Raw genomic sequence first — 17,039 nt, 5'->3', positions numbered from 1 at the left:
TTGCTCATCATCTGTGCCAAATGCTAAAGTACAGCAGGTAATCCAGACTGAACCCCAGGTAACTGTGCAAATGCAGCATGATGGAGAAGCTCCAGGACCGTCTCATGTACAGGTTACAAACAGTGAAAGTCATCCACGAGTGAGTAGCATCTGTGCATCCCGAAGCCAGGCCGCTGCTAAGTATGGAAAGTACAGGAATCAGCAATGCATGGCTAACAGTTTGGTTTTCCTCTCATTCTTACACGAGGATGAATTCATTACCAGAGCAGATCTTAACCGTGTGTTGGACAAAGGCCATGCCGTGTATTCAGATGCCAGAAAGAGGTTTGTGAACAGCGTGTTTCTAGCCTGTGATGAGCTTCCCACAGTGGTCACCAGCCGCAGACACGAGTATCAAGTGGACATGTCTCAGTTTGCTCATTATGGCACATTCGATGGTACAGATCATCTTCCGAGTCTTGAACAGGGACTACAGTGTTTGGTTTCAGACATTCGTTATGCTTTGCTAGTCATGGGAGGAACAGTCATCGCAGTTTGCAGGCTGACTTCAGGTGAATACGCATACTTTGACCCTCACCCACGTAAGTCTACAGGAATGCCATTGTCGCTAGGTGTAAGTGGTGGAACTGCAGTTCTGTTAAAATTCACACGTCTTAACGACATGATTGACAGGATCAAACATTTGTACCAAATGTTTAGCATCGCACCAACCTGCACTTATGAGCTACAGCCTGTTGAGTTCCACAGTGAAAACATTGCTGACCAAAGAAATGCTGATGAAAACAGACAAACGGCTACAAGTGCTCCAGCACCAGCTTTAAATGAACCTGAATTTGAAAGAGTAGATTATTCAAATGAACCAGCTGCTGAGCTGAACAATCGTCCTTCTGATTATTTGGAAATAGAAACCTCTGCATCTTCTGTAAGAGACACTCAGGTAACAAAAGTTTTTGTTCCTCAGAATGATTTAAACACTGCCTCCTGTTTAACTAAGACAACAGAGGAACTCTCACATAAACTGTTGAAGCATAATAAACAGCAAAGGAGAAAGATTAGGAGACGACTATTGGTCCAAGAAAAACTACAACAGAGAAAGGAAAATGAGAAAAAGAAAGAAAGACAGATGTACACTTTTGATGAAAGTTTTAAGGCAAAGAAAAAAGATTCTAGTAGAAAGTCTCATGATTCTGATCACAGTAAGAAAAAGAGTGTGTACAAAAATAATCTGTATAAACTCAATGCTACATACAGAGAGAAACAGAGAGAACATTTTAGAAAAATCTATAGAGATAGTGCTAAAATTAGAGAGAGAAAAAGAGAACGTGTCATAAGGATGTATAAAGAAGATTCTTTATTCAGAGAAAAGCAGAAGGAACGAATAACAAGAACATACAGAGAATCTCCCGTGTTCCGAGAAAAGCAGAAGGAACGAATAACAAGAACATACAGAGAATCTCCCGTGTTCCGAGAAAAGCAGAAGGAACGAATAACAAGAACATACAGAACTTGTGCTGAATTCAGAGATAAACATAAAGCTTACATGAGGTCATATGTTTCTAACCTATATAAAGAAAATGTAGAATTTAGACAGAAAAAAAAATGTTACATCACTAAACGTTATGGAGAAGAGAGACAATTTCAGCAGCAACACAAGGACAATATGAGAGAACGAATGAGAGTAAAATATTGGAACAGTTTTTCTTTTAGACAGATGCATAATATCAGATGTGCAATGAAAATAAAAAGAAAATATCGTCAGATGCATCGACCAGCTGAAAGTTTACAGTGTCATCCAGAGAACAGTTTAATGAATGAGGCCATATCTAGTTTCAGATCAAACATTAAGTCAGCACCATCTTATGTTTGTACTGTTTGTCTAAAAGCTTCTTTTCCTAATCAGGTGAAAATCTGCAAAAGAGAAAATTACTCAAAATATCAAATTGTAGCTCAGCAGTGTCTAACTGGTAAATTTGTTCATGTGTGTGATGAAGCATGTAATGATCACTGCAGCTTTCCTGTTGAGAGAAAAAAGGAGTATATCTGTCACACGTGTCACAGTTCCCTCAAAAGTGGACGCATGCCAAGGCTTGCCGCTGTCAATGGTTTAGAACTGCAGGATATTCCAGCTGAACTGTGTGATCTCAACATTCTGGAGAGACATCTGATTGCCAAATGCATACCTTTTGCTAAGATTATTCCACTTCCAAAGGGCAGACAAAGACTCATACGTGGTAATGTGGTGTGTGTACAATCTGAAGTCCAACAAACAGTTGACTGTTTACCGAGGCTCAGAAGCCATTCACAGATAATGAGGATCAAGCTGAAAAGACGACTGTGCTACAAAGGCCATCAGCTGTTCCAGACTGTCACCTGGTCTAAACTCATTAAAGCCCTGCGTAAACTCAAACAGATTCACCCACAGTACACAGATGTTGTTATCAGAGATGATGCATTGCTTTGTGATCCAACGTTACCTGATGATGACAGCAGTGATGAAGCCAGCATGGGAAGCGATGATTATGATGAAGCAGATTTAATGGAAATTGACAACTATGAAAAAGATGCCCTTTTGTGCGAAAGTGAGTCTGAAAGTGACCAAGATATTAATATGCAATCCTGTGATGAACAACCAGAGGAACAAAATCCAGATGAACCAGAAAGTGATTTGAACAATGGAGGTTTTGCTCTAGAAAGTTGCTTGCAGCCTGTAGACATTTCAGAAGAGATTCTCTGTTTCAGTGATAACACATATTGTGTGGCTCCTGCAGAAAGAAACAATCCTGTTAGCTTTTTCAGAACTCCTCATTTGGAAGCCATGGCATTTCCTGTGCAGTTTCCTACTGGTCAGAGTACACTGGATGAAAAGAGACTTCTTAAACTCACACCGAGTGCTTACTTCAAGTCAAGGCTTTTCAACATTGATGCAAGATTTGCCAAAGATACAAATTACCTGTTTTTCTCACAGTTTGTCACTGAAATACACTTGGCTAATTCCAGCATGACAATACAGCTAAGGAAAGGTAAAACTATGACCAAAGATGGACGCAAAATCACATCAGGAATGTTACAAAGTAAGACAGAAGTAGAGAAGCTGGTAAGAAATAAAGATGCAATCAGATTTATGCAGCCACTCAGAGGAACTCCAGCTTACTGGCAGAAAACTACCAAAGATTTATTCAGTATGCTTCGTCAAATAGGAACACCTCAGTTCTTTGTCACTTTCTCTGCTGCTGAGATGAGATGGCCTGAAGTGATTCAAGCAATAAAGAGACAGCAAGGTGAAGAGGTTGATTTTGAAGCCCTGGACTGGTCAGAAAAGTGTGAAATTCTAAGATCAAATCCAGTAACCACCATGCGAATGTTTGATAAACGTGTTGAGGCTTTGTTCAGAGATTTGCTTTTTTCTCCTGCACAGCCCCTTGGTGAAATCATTGATTACTTTTACAGAGTTGAGTTCCAGCACAGAGGTAGTCCGCATATACACATGTTGCTGTGGATTCGAGAAAAGGTAGAAGTAGATGTGGATGATGACCAAACTGTCTGTGACTTTGTGGACAGATACATCTCAGCTCAACTCCCTGATCCAGAAAAACAACCTGAACTGCACAAAAAAGTCACTGAACTACAAAAGCACAGCAAAAACCACACAAAAACATGCTTTAAGAGTGTGAACTCTGGTTGTAGATTTGGGTTTCCAAAACCACCAGCCACAAGAACAATGATTGTGAGACAGGATGAGGATTCAGACACTGAAGCTGCAAAAGCCAAACTCAGACCTTTGATGAACCTGCTGAAGGAACCTGAAGCTGCTTCTCTCACCATAGAGCAGATTCTGTCACGATGCAACTTGACAATGAATGAGTATGACAATGCCTCCAAGACATAAACAAGAAAACAGCTCTCATTCTGAAACGTGACCCAAAGGACTGTTGGATCAACAATTACAACCCAGACCTGCTTGAAGCCTGGAACTCTAATTTAGATGTCTCATTCATTTTGAATGCCTATTCATGTATAGAATACCTCTGTAAATATATAACGAAGAAAGAATCTGGCCTCTCTGAATACCTGAAGACAGTTATTGATAACTCTGGAAAAAACACGGTCAATGAATGTGATGAAATGAGAGCTGTGATGCAGGCTTACTCAAAAAAGAGAGAGATCAGTGCACAGGAGTGTGTGACTCGAGTCTGTGGCCTAAAAATGAAAAAATGTTCCCGCAGTGTTGTATTTGTACCAACAGATGATAACCCAGTAAAAATGAGTCGCCCCATGAGCTATCTGGAAACCACAACACATGACAGTTGTAATATTTGGATGACAAGTTTGAGTGATAAATACAAATGCAGACCTGAGACACCAGAATATGAGGAAATGTCGCTGGCTGATTTTGCTGCCCTGTGCAGGTTGGTGAGTGGTCCAAATGAAGGAAAAGATGTGCTTCCTCTTCTAAACCAGCTTGGATTTGTACAAAGGCGAAAGAATGATAAACCAGCTATAATCAGGTATTACCACTGTTCACAGGAAAAAGATCCTGAGCAATTTTATGGACGACTGTTGAGACATTACCTTCCACACAGATCAGAGCAGGAACTGAAACCACAATGTTTCCAAACCTATCAGTCCTTCTACAACTCAGGTTGTGTACGACTTCCATGTTCAGACCACAGTGAGTCTGTGAAAAGGATTGTGAAAAGAAATAAAGACAAGTATGAGAAGAACTCTGAGGATATTGAGAGTGCACTGGAAGAGTTTGAACAAAATAGGGATGTTGTGATCGATGAATGGTGTAATCTGGCTCCTGAATCTGAAGTTGTGAGGCTGCAATGTGATGAGAATCTTCCTGAGAGACATTCTGATGATGAGAACGAACAGGAGAATGTTCCCGACTACAGTCGTCAGTCTGATGCTGTAACAGAGATCAGAGCCGTCAGAGAACAACCTGCAGTCGATCCAGCTGTGGTACGTGTCATGTATCAGAATCTGAACCAGAAGCAGGCCTGCGTGTTCTATGCCATAAGAGACTGGTGTATTCAGCGAGTTTGTGGTTTGAACCCAGATCCATTTTTCTTCTATATCAACGGTGGTGCAGGAACTGGAAAGTCACATCTGATTAAATGTATTCACTCTGAAGCATCAAAGATCCTGAGCAGACTGCCTGCTAATGCAGAAGAAGCTGACATATCAAATCCAACTGTTTTACTGACTTCATTTACCGGGACAGCAGCTTTTTCTATCAATGGCTCTACATTACATTCTCTACTGAAACTACCCAGGAGTCTGAAACCACCCATTCAAGGACTTGGTAACCAACTGGATGAAGTCAGATCTGAGCTGATGAATGCTGAAATTATTGTTATTGATGAGATTTCGATGGTTTCAAAACCCCTTTTTGTCTATGTGGATGCAAGACTGAAACAAATCAAAGGCACTCAGAGACCTTTTGGTGGAATGTCAGTTTTAGCTGTTGGAGATTTTTACCAGCTGCCACCAGTGCGACAGTCTAAACCTCTCTGTGTTTACGATCCAGAACAGATTGACCTATGGCAGGAGCATTTTCAGATGATCACTCTAACCGAGATCATGTGTCAGAAAGATGATGTGGCCTTTGCAGAGATGTTGAACAGGATTAGAGTCAAGGAAAAGACAGATGAGCTTTCTCAGTGTGACAGAGATTTGTTGTCACAGGCTGTGACTGCACCAGAAGAATGTCCAACTGAGGTCTTACACATTTATGCCACCAACAAGAATGTGGAATCCCATAACACAGATACCCTGAAGAAGCTTCATTCAAACATCATAATCATCACTGCAGACGATTTCCAGAAGGATAAATGTACAGGCAGAATGGCACGAAGAGACAAACCATTTACAGGTGGGCGAAATGATTTACCCGACACCCTAAACGTCGCTGAAGGAGCTCGAGTCATGCTGACCAGAAACTTGGACACACTAAACGGTTTGGTCAACGGTGCTTTTGGTATACTGGTAAAGGTGGTGAAATCTGAAAATGATGGACAAATAATTAAACTGGGGCTCAGAATGGACAACCGGCAGCCTATGAGACACAACCGCAGTTCTAATGCAGCATCTGATGATCTGGTTTACATTGAGAGAGCAGAGGAGAGTCTGAAGTTTAAAGGAGCGGTACGCAGACAGTTTCCTGTAAAGCTAGCATTCGCCTGCACAATTCACAAAACTCAGGGTCTTACAACACAGACAGCTGTAGTTTCAATGAAGAACATTTTTGAACCAGGTATGGCTTATGTTGCTCTCAGCAGGGTGACGTCTCTCAGTGGACTCTATTTACAGGACTTGGATGAGAACAAGATTTATGCCAATCCTGAGGTAACTGCAGCGCTCCAAACCATGAGACAAGCCAGTGTTGAGGATATGATGCCTCTTCTTCAGGTCAGAGAAACAGCCAGCAGACCTGACACTCTTACACTGATCCATCACAATACAGAGGGTTTGCCATCTCACATCAGCGACATCAAGAGTCATCATGAAATGTGTTTAGCAGATGTTTTGTGTCTCACAGAGTCTCACCTCCAAGGCTTCTTTGTTGCAGATAGTCTTCATTTGGACGGCTACACCATGTTCAAACGCAACAGACATGTGTCCTACACAAACTTTCCTCACATGGCCAGCAGAAGTGGTGGTGGAGTTGTTGTGTATTTGAGGAATCATTTTCAGGTTCAGGTAAAACAGTATCTGCATAATGTCACTGATCTTGAGTTTTTAGTGTTGAAGGTTCAGGCTCCATTCCCTGCGCTCATTGCTGTTGTGTACAGACCCCCTGACTACAGTTTGACACCATTCATGCAAAACCTGGTAAGTCTTTTAGATTCACTTGAAATAATGGACTGTCACCCAATAATTGTGTGTGGAGATTTTAATGAGAACCAGTTACAGAGTGTTAGAAAACAGATTCTAGAGCAGTTTCAGTCGAGAGGGTATTCACAGCTGATCACTTCTGCCACTACAGACAACCTGCTTGACCTCATTTTTATTTCTCAGCCACAGAAAAGCCTCCATTCAGGTGTTCTGAGAACATATTACAGTTACCACAACCCTGTGTTTTGTGTCCTGTGCTCGAGCCAATCATGAAGTTGTGTGGTGAGTTTTGAAACAATTACAGATCATGTTTGTTACAGAGTTTACTGATTGTAGAGCATAAAAAAGATTTTTCATTGAAAAATCATATTTCTTCATATTGTCTTCCCTACTCTGTCTGTAAGAAGACCCTTTCTTATTGCAATGTTATTAATCATTTCACCAAATCATGGCTGTACTTCATGCAGAGCCGGGAGATCTGCTTTCTGTTATCATGCACCTCAGATCTGAAATATGCTGCAAAAAGTATTAAACGAACATAATTTATTTTTTATTCTCATGTTTTAAATGACTAAATCTATTAATGCATTTTTTCATGGATGTTAATTGTCATCTCCTTTTTTAATACTTTTTTTACTTTGACGTTTGTATCTCAACAAACAAGATCTTCCCCTCCAAGGGCTTTCAAATATGAAATAGTAAATAAATAAATCCCAGATAAATGCAAGTATTTATTATGGGTCACATGAATAAATACAGACAATTATATTTTCTTGATTATAGTAAATTTTGTAGAATCAAATGTTTTTGGGATGAATGAGGTTTTGCTTATCATGTTTTACAGGTAAAAAAATGTAAAGTTTTTAAACTATCTTTAGGCTACCAGAGATGTCTATGATGATACATTATGTAGAGAAAAACATTTTTACAGCTTACAGAATATGTATAAAAACTGATTTAGAAGTAAATGGAAAGTTTCTGCATCCATTTTCTGACTTGGCCTTTATCCGGGTGGGTTTGGGTTTGGGTGGATAAAGGCCAAGTCAGAATTCTCTGAGCAGCTGGAAAAAGCTGCTAATAAACAAAGACATCAGAAAGCGGGGGCTTTAGGTGTAGCCCCCGCTTTCTGACGCACTAATTAGATTTAGTAACTGACACCCCATACCAGCATTACATAGACACTTGGGGGCTGAGATGGGTGGGTGGGGAGGGTGGGTGGTGTTAAAAGCACTTTATGTTTTGTAGATGTATTTTTTTCAGACAGGGCACACACAGTTCTGTTTCCTTTGTGGGAAAACCTTCAAACTTCACCATCCTCAGCTGAAACAACAACATCTTAACACCATCTTCATGAACTGCTGAGCCAAACCTGATCCATCAGTGCTGGACTGCACAGATAACTACATGCCACACAGAGTCTGCTGTTTTATGAACTGCCATACCAGTGTGTCTTCAATGGAGAAGATGACACACCCATCACCTGACCTCCTGCCTGATCTGGAGACCATCATCATGCTGCCACACTACACATCTCTGAGACCATCAATGATGACTCATACTGAGGAAACTGTATTTCCTGTCAGAGATGCTCAGTGATCCTCAGAGCAGAGAGAGGTATGATTCTTTAACTTTGATAAAAATGTCAGTGTTTTTAATTCAATTAATTAATTTACATCCTGTTTATTGCACAAATAATTTCACACTCAAATGGTTATACTTGTTGACACTTTTTGTGGTTTAATTCACATTATGGATTACAAATCTATGCTTTTTCTACTCTGTCTCTCTGTGCAGGTACAGCTGTCTTCTGAGTTCTTCAGTGTCCCAACTGAGACATTCAAACCTCACTGCAGAACTAATGTCTTTCCTCACCATCATGTGAGTGTGAGATTGCTCTGGATTCTGGTTATGTGGCCTGCAGCACCTATAAGGTATTTCAACATTGTTCATTGTATAACTTATTTGTAGTTTTTAAGCCTTAACACAAATAAAATGTTCCTTTTTCTGTATTTTTTAGAACAAGCTCGTACAGTGTGCCTGCATTCCAGCTTCTTAGACTCTGCGCAAGTGGACAGAGTATCAGTGTTTGGCCACTCTTACAGACACCGACTTCTGTCAACTCACTGCTACTGATCAGGCACCTCACTCCAGGAAGACAGAGGGCTGCAAGCCTGTCATCATTTTCAGTGTGGCTTTGTATTCTTGGGGTAGCATCAGATTTTTCCCACAAATATTCAAAGGTAACACTTATTTTAAGCTTAGTTATTAAATCAAAAGTCTTCCCTGTTGTTAATTTTATTGTTTTAAAAAAAAAATTGTTTTCTTTTAGATTTATATGCAGTGATCGGATGTGGTGGAGCTTTGTTAACTGTGTGGAAAACATCTGTTTGTGATGATATTTACAATGAGGCTTTAAGGTGACAGTTTCCATGTAATTTCAATCCTTTTACTAAGCAAAAACATGTTTGCAATTAACATTTTTTTTCAGTTTATTCTTTTGGATTTATGGTTAACATTCCTCTGTGACAGCAAATACTAAACTGGTCCAAGTAACCAGCATATAATTGGTCAAAGGCAAAAAGGACCACATGTCACGCTAGCAATGAATTTTTGACTGTGTTTGTGTCACCAGATTTAACAAACAATATCAGACATATGAAACTGAACTCTGGATTAATGTGCAGATGTTTTTTGTGTATTTTTTTTTATTGTTGAATAATTATTTTGTAGGACAAACCCAATCTATTTACCCAAACAATGTAACTTGTTTGGGAAATAGTGGATTAATATATCTAAGTCTATAAGTATAGCAAGCTGAATTCATACAAACACACAGCTCTAAATCTTGAATTGTAGGATGTACAAAAATGATCATGTGATTATTATGGACATTTAAATAACTATATCTATTGAACCATTACACGTATTCTTTATAGAGATTACACAATCTCAAAATGTGAAAAAAGAAAGTGTTTAAGAGAATAAATAATGTGTGTTTGTATGAATCCTGCCTTAGTATGGGGTGTCAGTAACTACATTAGTATAGAGTAGGTCTAACAGTGGTTTTCCACATCTGCTCTAATATATATAGATAATGGGTCAGGCATATAAAGTCATTTTGAAAAGTTCATAAAGGTCATTTATATGTGTTCCTCTTTATCATTTTATATCAGGTCACACAGCTGACTTGAGTTTTGATCAGGGTAGAACCATAACATTCATGCTAATGGTTCTACTGTTTACAGTTACTTTATGATGGATTTCACCCTGGTCACAGCACTATGTGAAAAGCTGTTAGAGGTAAAGTTAACCCAATTAATACCTCATCATAAGTCACTCTCTAACGCAAAGCAGTGATTATTTTTCAGTCTAATTTATTCCACAACAATGTTCTTTATTTGATTCCTGTTTCTTTAAATATGCACATCGATTGTTCAGCTGTGTGACTCTCCACACCTCAAATATATCACAATGTGGACTTCATTTCGGTACAGATTTATCATCAAATCAGGAAACTGTAAACTAATTGAAAAAATGAAGCTTATGAAAATTTTAATGTGGCATTGGAACATGTTGTTTATCCTTGCCAAATGGTATTTACACAAAACTCCAGCAAATCAGAGGATGTATTTTTGTCCTTCACTTGCTGTTTATATATGTGTATATTTTTGCAGTTAATAGCCTATCATGTGTATGCGCATCTTAGGGCCATAAACATAAACATGGCAAACAAGGATATGTTCACTATTCCAACAGATGCTTCAATTGTTTGTATAGATGTTAGATTCATTTGATTTGCATTTTCTATTAATATTATTCTGTTTGTCCCAAATGGGATTTTTATTTCTGTATGCCATTATTGTAATCATTGGAAACAACCGAGTAAATATTTTGTATCATATGTTTCTAAAAATATTTGAATGTTCTACTTTTCTACTACTGGTTTTCTACTTTCTAAACTTTCTGCCACTCTTTGGCATTTCAATAACATTATTTTTGGGTGTTTTTATCTCTGACCGCAGCATCTTGTGCATCTTGTATTACCTAAATGTTGTTTGTGTGGGTTTTGTTTTTGTTTTTTGTTTTTTTTTTTGCCATTTTTAGATTTCACCAGCTGCGTAAACCTGCAATTTTACCTTGGTTTTGTTCCACATCAGTTTATGTGCTGGGTGATTTTCTTCCTTTTCTAATGTTTCTGGTAATTTTTCACAGTTAAACAAGTAACTTTGAGGTTACTTCAGCCTTTTCAGTTGTTATCTGTTGACAGTTTTGCCTAATTATTACATTTCTGCAAAATTATAGGAGTTCTGATAAGTTGTAATATTTCTGCCAAGTTTTTAATTTTCTACTAAATTATATTATTTCTGCTAGGTTACACTGCTTTTGTTTGTTATGCTATGTTATGTTAAGTTATGTTATTCTAAATTATTACATTTCTGCTAAGTTTTTAATTTTCTACTAAATTATATTATTTCTGCTAGGTTACACTACTTTTGTTTGTTATGCTATGTTATGTTAAGTTATGTTATTCTAAATTATTACATTTCTGCTAAGTTTTTAATTTTCTACTAAATTATATTATTTCTGCTAGGTTACACTACTTTTGTTTGTTATGCTATGTTATGTTAAGTGATGTTATTCTAAATTATTACATTTCTGCTAAGTTTTAAATTTTCTACTAAATTATATTATTTCTGCTAGGTTACACTACTTTTGTTTGTTATGCTATGTTATGTTAAGTGATGTTATTCTAAATTATTACATTTCTGCTAAGTTGTGGCTTCTGGTAAACTACAACATTTCTGCTGAATTGTTATGTTTATTAGTTATTGCATTTCTGCTAAGTTATTACATTTTTGTTAACTTGATGTTGTCCTTGAAGTTATTCAAATTTCAAACACTTTTTAAACACTGACTTTGATTTCTTCAGCTTCTTCAGCTATTTTCAACTATTTTCAGCAGACAGCTTCAGCTATACAGCATCCACACTGCATTTTCGCAGGGAATGCAAATTTTTCTAGTTGTGTGAATGCTGTAGGCATTCACACTATAGAGTTCCTGTTTCTCTTTATTCTTTATTGTGTGAATGCTGTAGGCATTCACACTATAGAGTTCCTGTTTCTCTTTATTCTTTATTATTGTGTGAATGCTGTAGGCATTCACACTATTGAGTTCCTGTTTCTCTTTATTCTTTATTATTATTCTTCAAGTTGCTTCCGTACGTTTTTTACTGTTTAACTACTTCCACAATTTTTGTGCTATTTTCACCATTCAAATTTTAAACTATTCTGCTATTTCTGCTAATGTGTGCTATGATTTTTGGTATTTTCTGCTATTATACTTTTTAAAATATTAAGCTTTTTTCCTTTAATTTGTCCCATTGAAATGAATGGAAAACTTCCGCAATTCTGCTAAAACTTGCTTGTTTTTGAAACTTAACTACTTCCTCATACTTTCACCTAGAATAACCATTCAAACTTTAAAATGTTCACAAATTATTGGGCTATTCCTGTATGATTCAGCTTTTTCATATCTGTTACCATTTTCATCTTATCCCTCTTCAAGTTTTGAGTTTCATCTTTGTGATTTTTTACAAAATACATGGGTTGTTATGGTTGCTATGCACTTGGTTCTAAGTGAGCCATTGTAAGTTTCGCAGTCTTCTCTTCATGTCCGAACAACTTCTTACTACTTGCTCAATTTTCACTCAACTGCCACAAATTATACATCAAAACGTAGGTATTTTTGCTGGCTTTCAGAAAATGTCACTATAATTGTTGTGGTATTGACAGAATTTTGGCAAATCTCCTCAGACCAACCCAAAGTCTGAAAACTCTCCATAGAAAGTCAATGGAGAGTTTGTTCAAAATCACCGCTGGATTTCTGTAATGAGAGGCATTTTCGAATCGTCATATCTCCTTAACAAAGCGAAGTTAAAACATGAGGCTTGTCCCAGTATATCTTCAGACATTCCTGATGCTCACAATTCAAGAATTTCTTTCTCACCTATTACCATTCTGAGATGAGTTAGACTTGTTTGAGGGTAGGAAATTTGTCCTTCGCTCAGATTTCTTCAGCTTTCAAACTCTGGAAATGGACCACTTTTTTCTCTCGTCATATCTTTTTGATGGATTTCCACAGAGACCTGAAAATTTCCATGACTGTTCACCAAAGCCTGCTGTCTCTTACGGTGAAAGAATGATATCGATACTCCAAATAGATTTCGAGTTAGAAAGCGTTGTTTGAGGGCAGGTCAAGGCAGTTTTTGCTTCGCCTCTACTCAGTTATGGTGCATTACAAGTCAAATATCTTTAATAATTCATATTTTAATGATAAATTGTCAACACTTGAAGATTCCCCCATCTCTTCTGAACAAAACGGTGTAAGAATGACCGTTCTAGCCCCTACGGTTAGGAAATTATGGTCATTTGTTTGAGTTTAGTCCTCACTATGACAAATAGACTGCAAAAATCCTGTCTCTCTGCTGCCTGTGTAAAAACGGCTGCACCTGTTTTGGCGGGAAAAAGTACACAGCCTCTCTGATTGGTGGATTCAAATTTAGCAGCTCCCAGGCTGCCTGACTGACCTAAAAACTTGCTTCTCTGTCTTTTTGTGCGTGTGTGTGTGTTATAGTATTTCTAAATTATAGTATTTCTGCTAAATTATAGTACTTCTGCTAAATTATAGTATTTCTGCTTTTTATAGTATTTCTGCTAAATTATAGTATTTCTGCTTTTTATACTATTTCTGCTTTTTATAGTATTTGAGCTTAATATAGTATTTCTGCTTTTAATGGGATTTGTGCTTAATATAGTATTTCTGCTTTTTATAGGATTTGTGCTTAATATAGTATTTCTGCTTAATATAGCATTTCTGCTAAATTATAGTATTTCTGCTTTTTATACTATTTCTGCTTTTTATAGGATTTGTGCTTAATATAGTATTTCTACTTTTTATAGGATTTGTGCTTAATATAGTATTTCTGCAAAATATAGTACTTCTGATTAATTATAGTTTTTCTACCAAATCATAGTACAGTATTTCTGCTTTTTATAGTATTTCTGCTTAATATAGTATTTCTGCTTAATATAGTATTTCTGCTAAATTATAGTATTTCTGCTTTTTATAGGATTTGTGCTTAATATAGTATTTCTGCTTTTTATAGTATTTCTGCTTAATATAGTATTTGTGCTAAAACATAGTATTTCTACTAAATGTAGTATTTGTGCTTAATCATAATATTTCTGACACAAGCAGCATCTTTGGTGTGTGTGTGTGTGTGTGTGTGTGTGTGTGTACGTGCGACAGAGAGAGAGAGAGAGAGACCTTTTTTTTGGCAGCATCTCATTGTAGGATATAAATTGAACATATTGAGGCTGGTTGACAGGCATAGATCCTGTGTGTGTGTCCCTCTGTGCATTTGTGTTTCCATATGTGTCCATATTTGTAATTGTGTGTATCTGCTGGCTGTTATTTCTCTTTCTTTTTTTGTTTGTTTTTTAAATTTCTGTTAATTTTTCACAGTTGAACAAGTACACTTGAGGGAACCTAACCATGTTTAGCAATTTTTCAGCTGTCCATTTTGCTTTTCCAATAGTTTTACTTAAGTTATTACTATTATGCAAACTCATAAGTATTTCTGCTATTTTACTATTTGTGCTAAATACAGTATTTCTGCTAAGTCATGCCATTTCTGTGTGTGTATGTCCCTATTTGTAAAACATTGCTAGGCATGTCATTTTTACCTTAGCTTTGTGTATCTGCTGGCAGTTCCTTTGTAACTTTTCTAATGTTTCTGCCAATTTTCCCACAGTTGAGCAACAACTAATCTTTTGAGGGAACTTCAGCTTTTTGAAGCTGGCCGTTTTGCGTTTCCAATATTTCTGCTAAAGTTATTACTTTTCTGCTGAATTATACTATTTCAGCTCCTATGTTGCATTTCTACTAGGTGTTACTATTATACTACTGTATGTTAAGTTGTACTCTTACAACATTTTTCCAAGTTTTTAGGTTTGTGCTACATATTAACATTTCTGCTGCATTATAACACTTCTGCCATGCTGTACTATTTCTGCCAAGTTACTATGTTTCTGCTGAGTTACAACATTTCTGCTTTTTTCTCCTTTGATATAGTATTTTTGCAAACGCTTTATGTTTCTACTTAAGTTTCTGCAAAGTTATTATATTTTGGCTCAGTTGTTATTCATCTACAAATTTATTACAATTTCAACAACTTTTTTGATACTGACTTCAACTTCTTCAGCTATTTTCAGCTTTTTCAGCAGTTTTCAGCAGACAGCTTCAGCTTTACAGCATTCACACTGCATTTTCGCAGGAAATGCAAATTTTTCTAGTTGTGTGAATGCTGTAGGCATTCACACTATTGAGTTCCTGTTTCTCTTTATTCTTTATTATTATTCTTCAAGTTGCTTCCGTACGTTTTTTACTGTTTAACTACTTCCACAATTTTTGTGCTATTTTCACCATTCAAATTTTAAACTATTCTGCTATTTCTGCTAATGTGTGCTATGATTTTTGGTATTTTCTGCTATTATACTTTTTAAAATATTAAGCTTTTTTCCTTTAATTTGTCCCATTGAAATGAATGGAAAACTTCCGCAATTCTGCTAAAACTTGCTTGTTTTTGAAACTTAACTACTTCCTCATACTTTCACCTAGAACAACCATTCAAACTTTAAAATGTTCACAAATTATTGGGCTATTCATGTATGATTCAGCTTTTTCATATCTGTTACCATTTTCATCTTATCCCTCTTCAAGTTTTGAGTTTCATCTTTGTGATTTTTCACAAAATACATGCGTTGTTATGGTTGCTATGCAGTTGGTTCTAAGTGTGACACTGTAGGTTTCGCAGTCTTCTCTTCATGTCCGAACAACTTCTTGCTACTTGCTCAATTTTCACTCAACTCCCACAAATTATACATCAAAACGTAGGTATTTTTGCTGGCTTTCAGAAAATGTCACTATCATTGTTGTGGTATTGACAGAATTTTGGCAAATCTCCTCAGACCAACCCAAAGTCTGAAAACTCTCCATAGAAAGTCAATGGAGAGTTTGTTCAAAATCACCGCTGGATTTCTGTAATGAGAGGCATTTTCGAATCGTCATATCTCCTTAACAAAGTGAAGTTAAAACTTGAGGCTTGTCCCAGTATATCTTCAGACACTCCTGATGCTCACAATTCAAGAATTTTTTTCTCACCTATTACCGTTCTGAGATGAGTTAGACTTGTTTGAGGGTAGGAAATTTGTCCTTCGCTCAGATTTCTTCAGCTTTCAAACTCTGGAAATGAACCACTTTTTTCTCTCGTCATATCTTTTTGATGGATTTCCACAGAGACCTGAAAATTTCCATGATTGTTCACCAAAGCCTGCTGTCTCTTACGGTGAAAGAATGATATCGATGCTCCAAATAGATTTCGAGTTAGAAAGCGTTGTTTGAGGGCAGGTCAAGGCAGTTTTTGCTTCGCCTCTACTCAGTTATGGTGCATTACAAGTCAAATATCTTTAATAATTCATATTTTAATGATAAATTGTCAACACTTGAAGATTCCCCCATCTCTTCTGAACAAAACGGTGTAAGAATGACCGTTCTAGCCCCTACGGTTAGGAAATTATGGTCATTTGTTTGAGTTTAGTCCTCACTATGAGAAATAGACTGCAAAAATCCTGTCTCTCTGCTGCCTGTGTAAAAACGGCTGCACCTGTTTTGGCGGGAAAAAGTACACAGCCTCTTTGATTGGTGGATTCAAATTTAGCAGCTCCCAGGCTGCTTGACTGACCTACAAACTTGCTTCTCTCTCTTTCTGTGTGTGTGTGTTATACTATTTCTAAATTATAGTATTTCTGCTTTTTATAGTATTTCTGCTAAATTATAGTATTTCTGCTTTTTATAGGATTTGTGCTTAATATAGTATTTCTGCTAAATTATAGTATTTCTGCTTTTTATAGTATTTCTGCTAAATTATAGGATTTCTGCTTTTTATAGTATTTGTACTTAATATAGTATTTGTGCTTAATATAGTATTTCTGCTTTTTATAGTATTTGTACTTAATATAGTATTTCTGCTTTTTATAGTATTTGTACTTAATATAGTATTTCTGCTTTTTATAGTATTTGTGCTTAATATAGTATTTCTGCTTTTTATAGTATTTGTACTTAATATAGTATTTGTGCTTAAT

The 17,039-nt window shown here is 36.7% G+C and overlaps 2 protein-coding genes across 5 annotated transcripts in view; both read left to right on the top strand.

Annotated features, from left to right (window-relative positions):
• The window catches only part of LOC146524136 (uncharacterized), a 47,361-nt gene that overhangs the window by 7,712 nt on the left and 22,610 nt on the right, over positions 1–17,039 (top strand). The gene's annotated exons all lie outside the window — the stretch shown is intronic.
• Positions 4,123–15,630, top strand: LOC146524137 (uncharacterized). 3 transcript variants are annotated; one of them, XM_085173735.1, is made up of 4 exons: positions 4,123–8,451; positions 8,632–8,768; positions 8,855–9,077; positions 9,167–15,630. In XM_085173735.1, the coding sequence occupies exon 1, from the start codon at positions 4,123–4,125 to the stop codon at positions 7,108–7,110; it is 2,988 nt and encodes a 995-aa protein (XP_085029861.1). In that variant the 3' UTR covers positions 7,111–8,451; positions 8,632–8,768; positions 8,855–9,077; positions 9,167–15,630. The 3 variants fall into 3 exon arrangements, with proteins under 3 accessions (XP_085029861.1, XP_085029864.1, XP_085029854.1); XM_085173738.1 differs by having other exon boundaries at positions 8,855–14,470; positions 14,507–15,630; XM_085173728.1 differs by having other exon boundaries at positions 8,855–15,630.

The sequence above is a fragment of the Neolamprologus multifasciatus genome, chromosome 2 (assembly GCF_963576455.1).
Source record: "Neolamprologus multifasciatus chromosome 2, fNeoMul1.2, whole genome shotgun sequence".
NCBI classification, from domain to species: Eukaryota; Metazoa; Chordata; class Actinopteri; order Cichliformes; family Cichlidae; genus Neolamprologus; species Neolamprologus multifasciatus.
The sequence above is the reverse complement of the archived record's forward strand: the minus strand, read 5'-3'. Positions and strand labels throughout refer to the sequence as shown.

Bases quoted from the DNA above. Each gene is read 5' to 3' on its own strand.
- LOC146524137 (XM_085173735.1), top strand. From the start codon at position 4,123: ATGAGAGCTGTGATGCAGGCTTACTCAAAAAAGAGAGAGATCAGTGCA.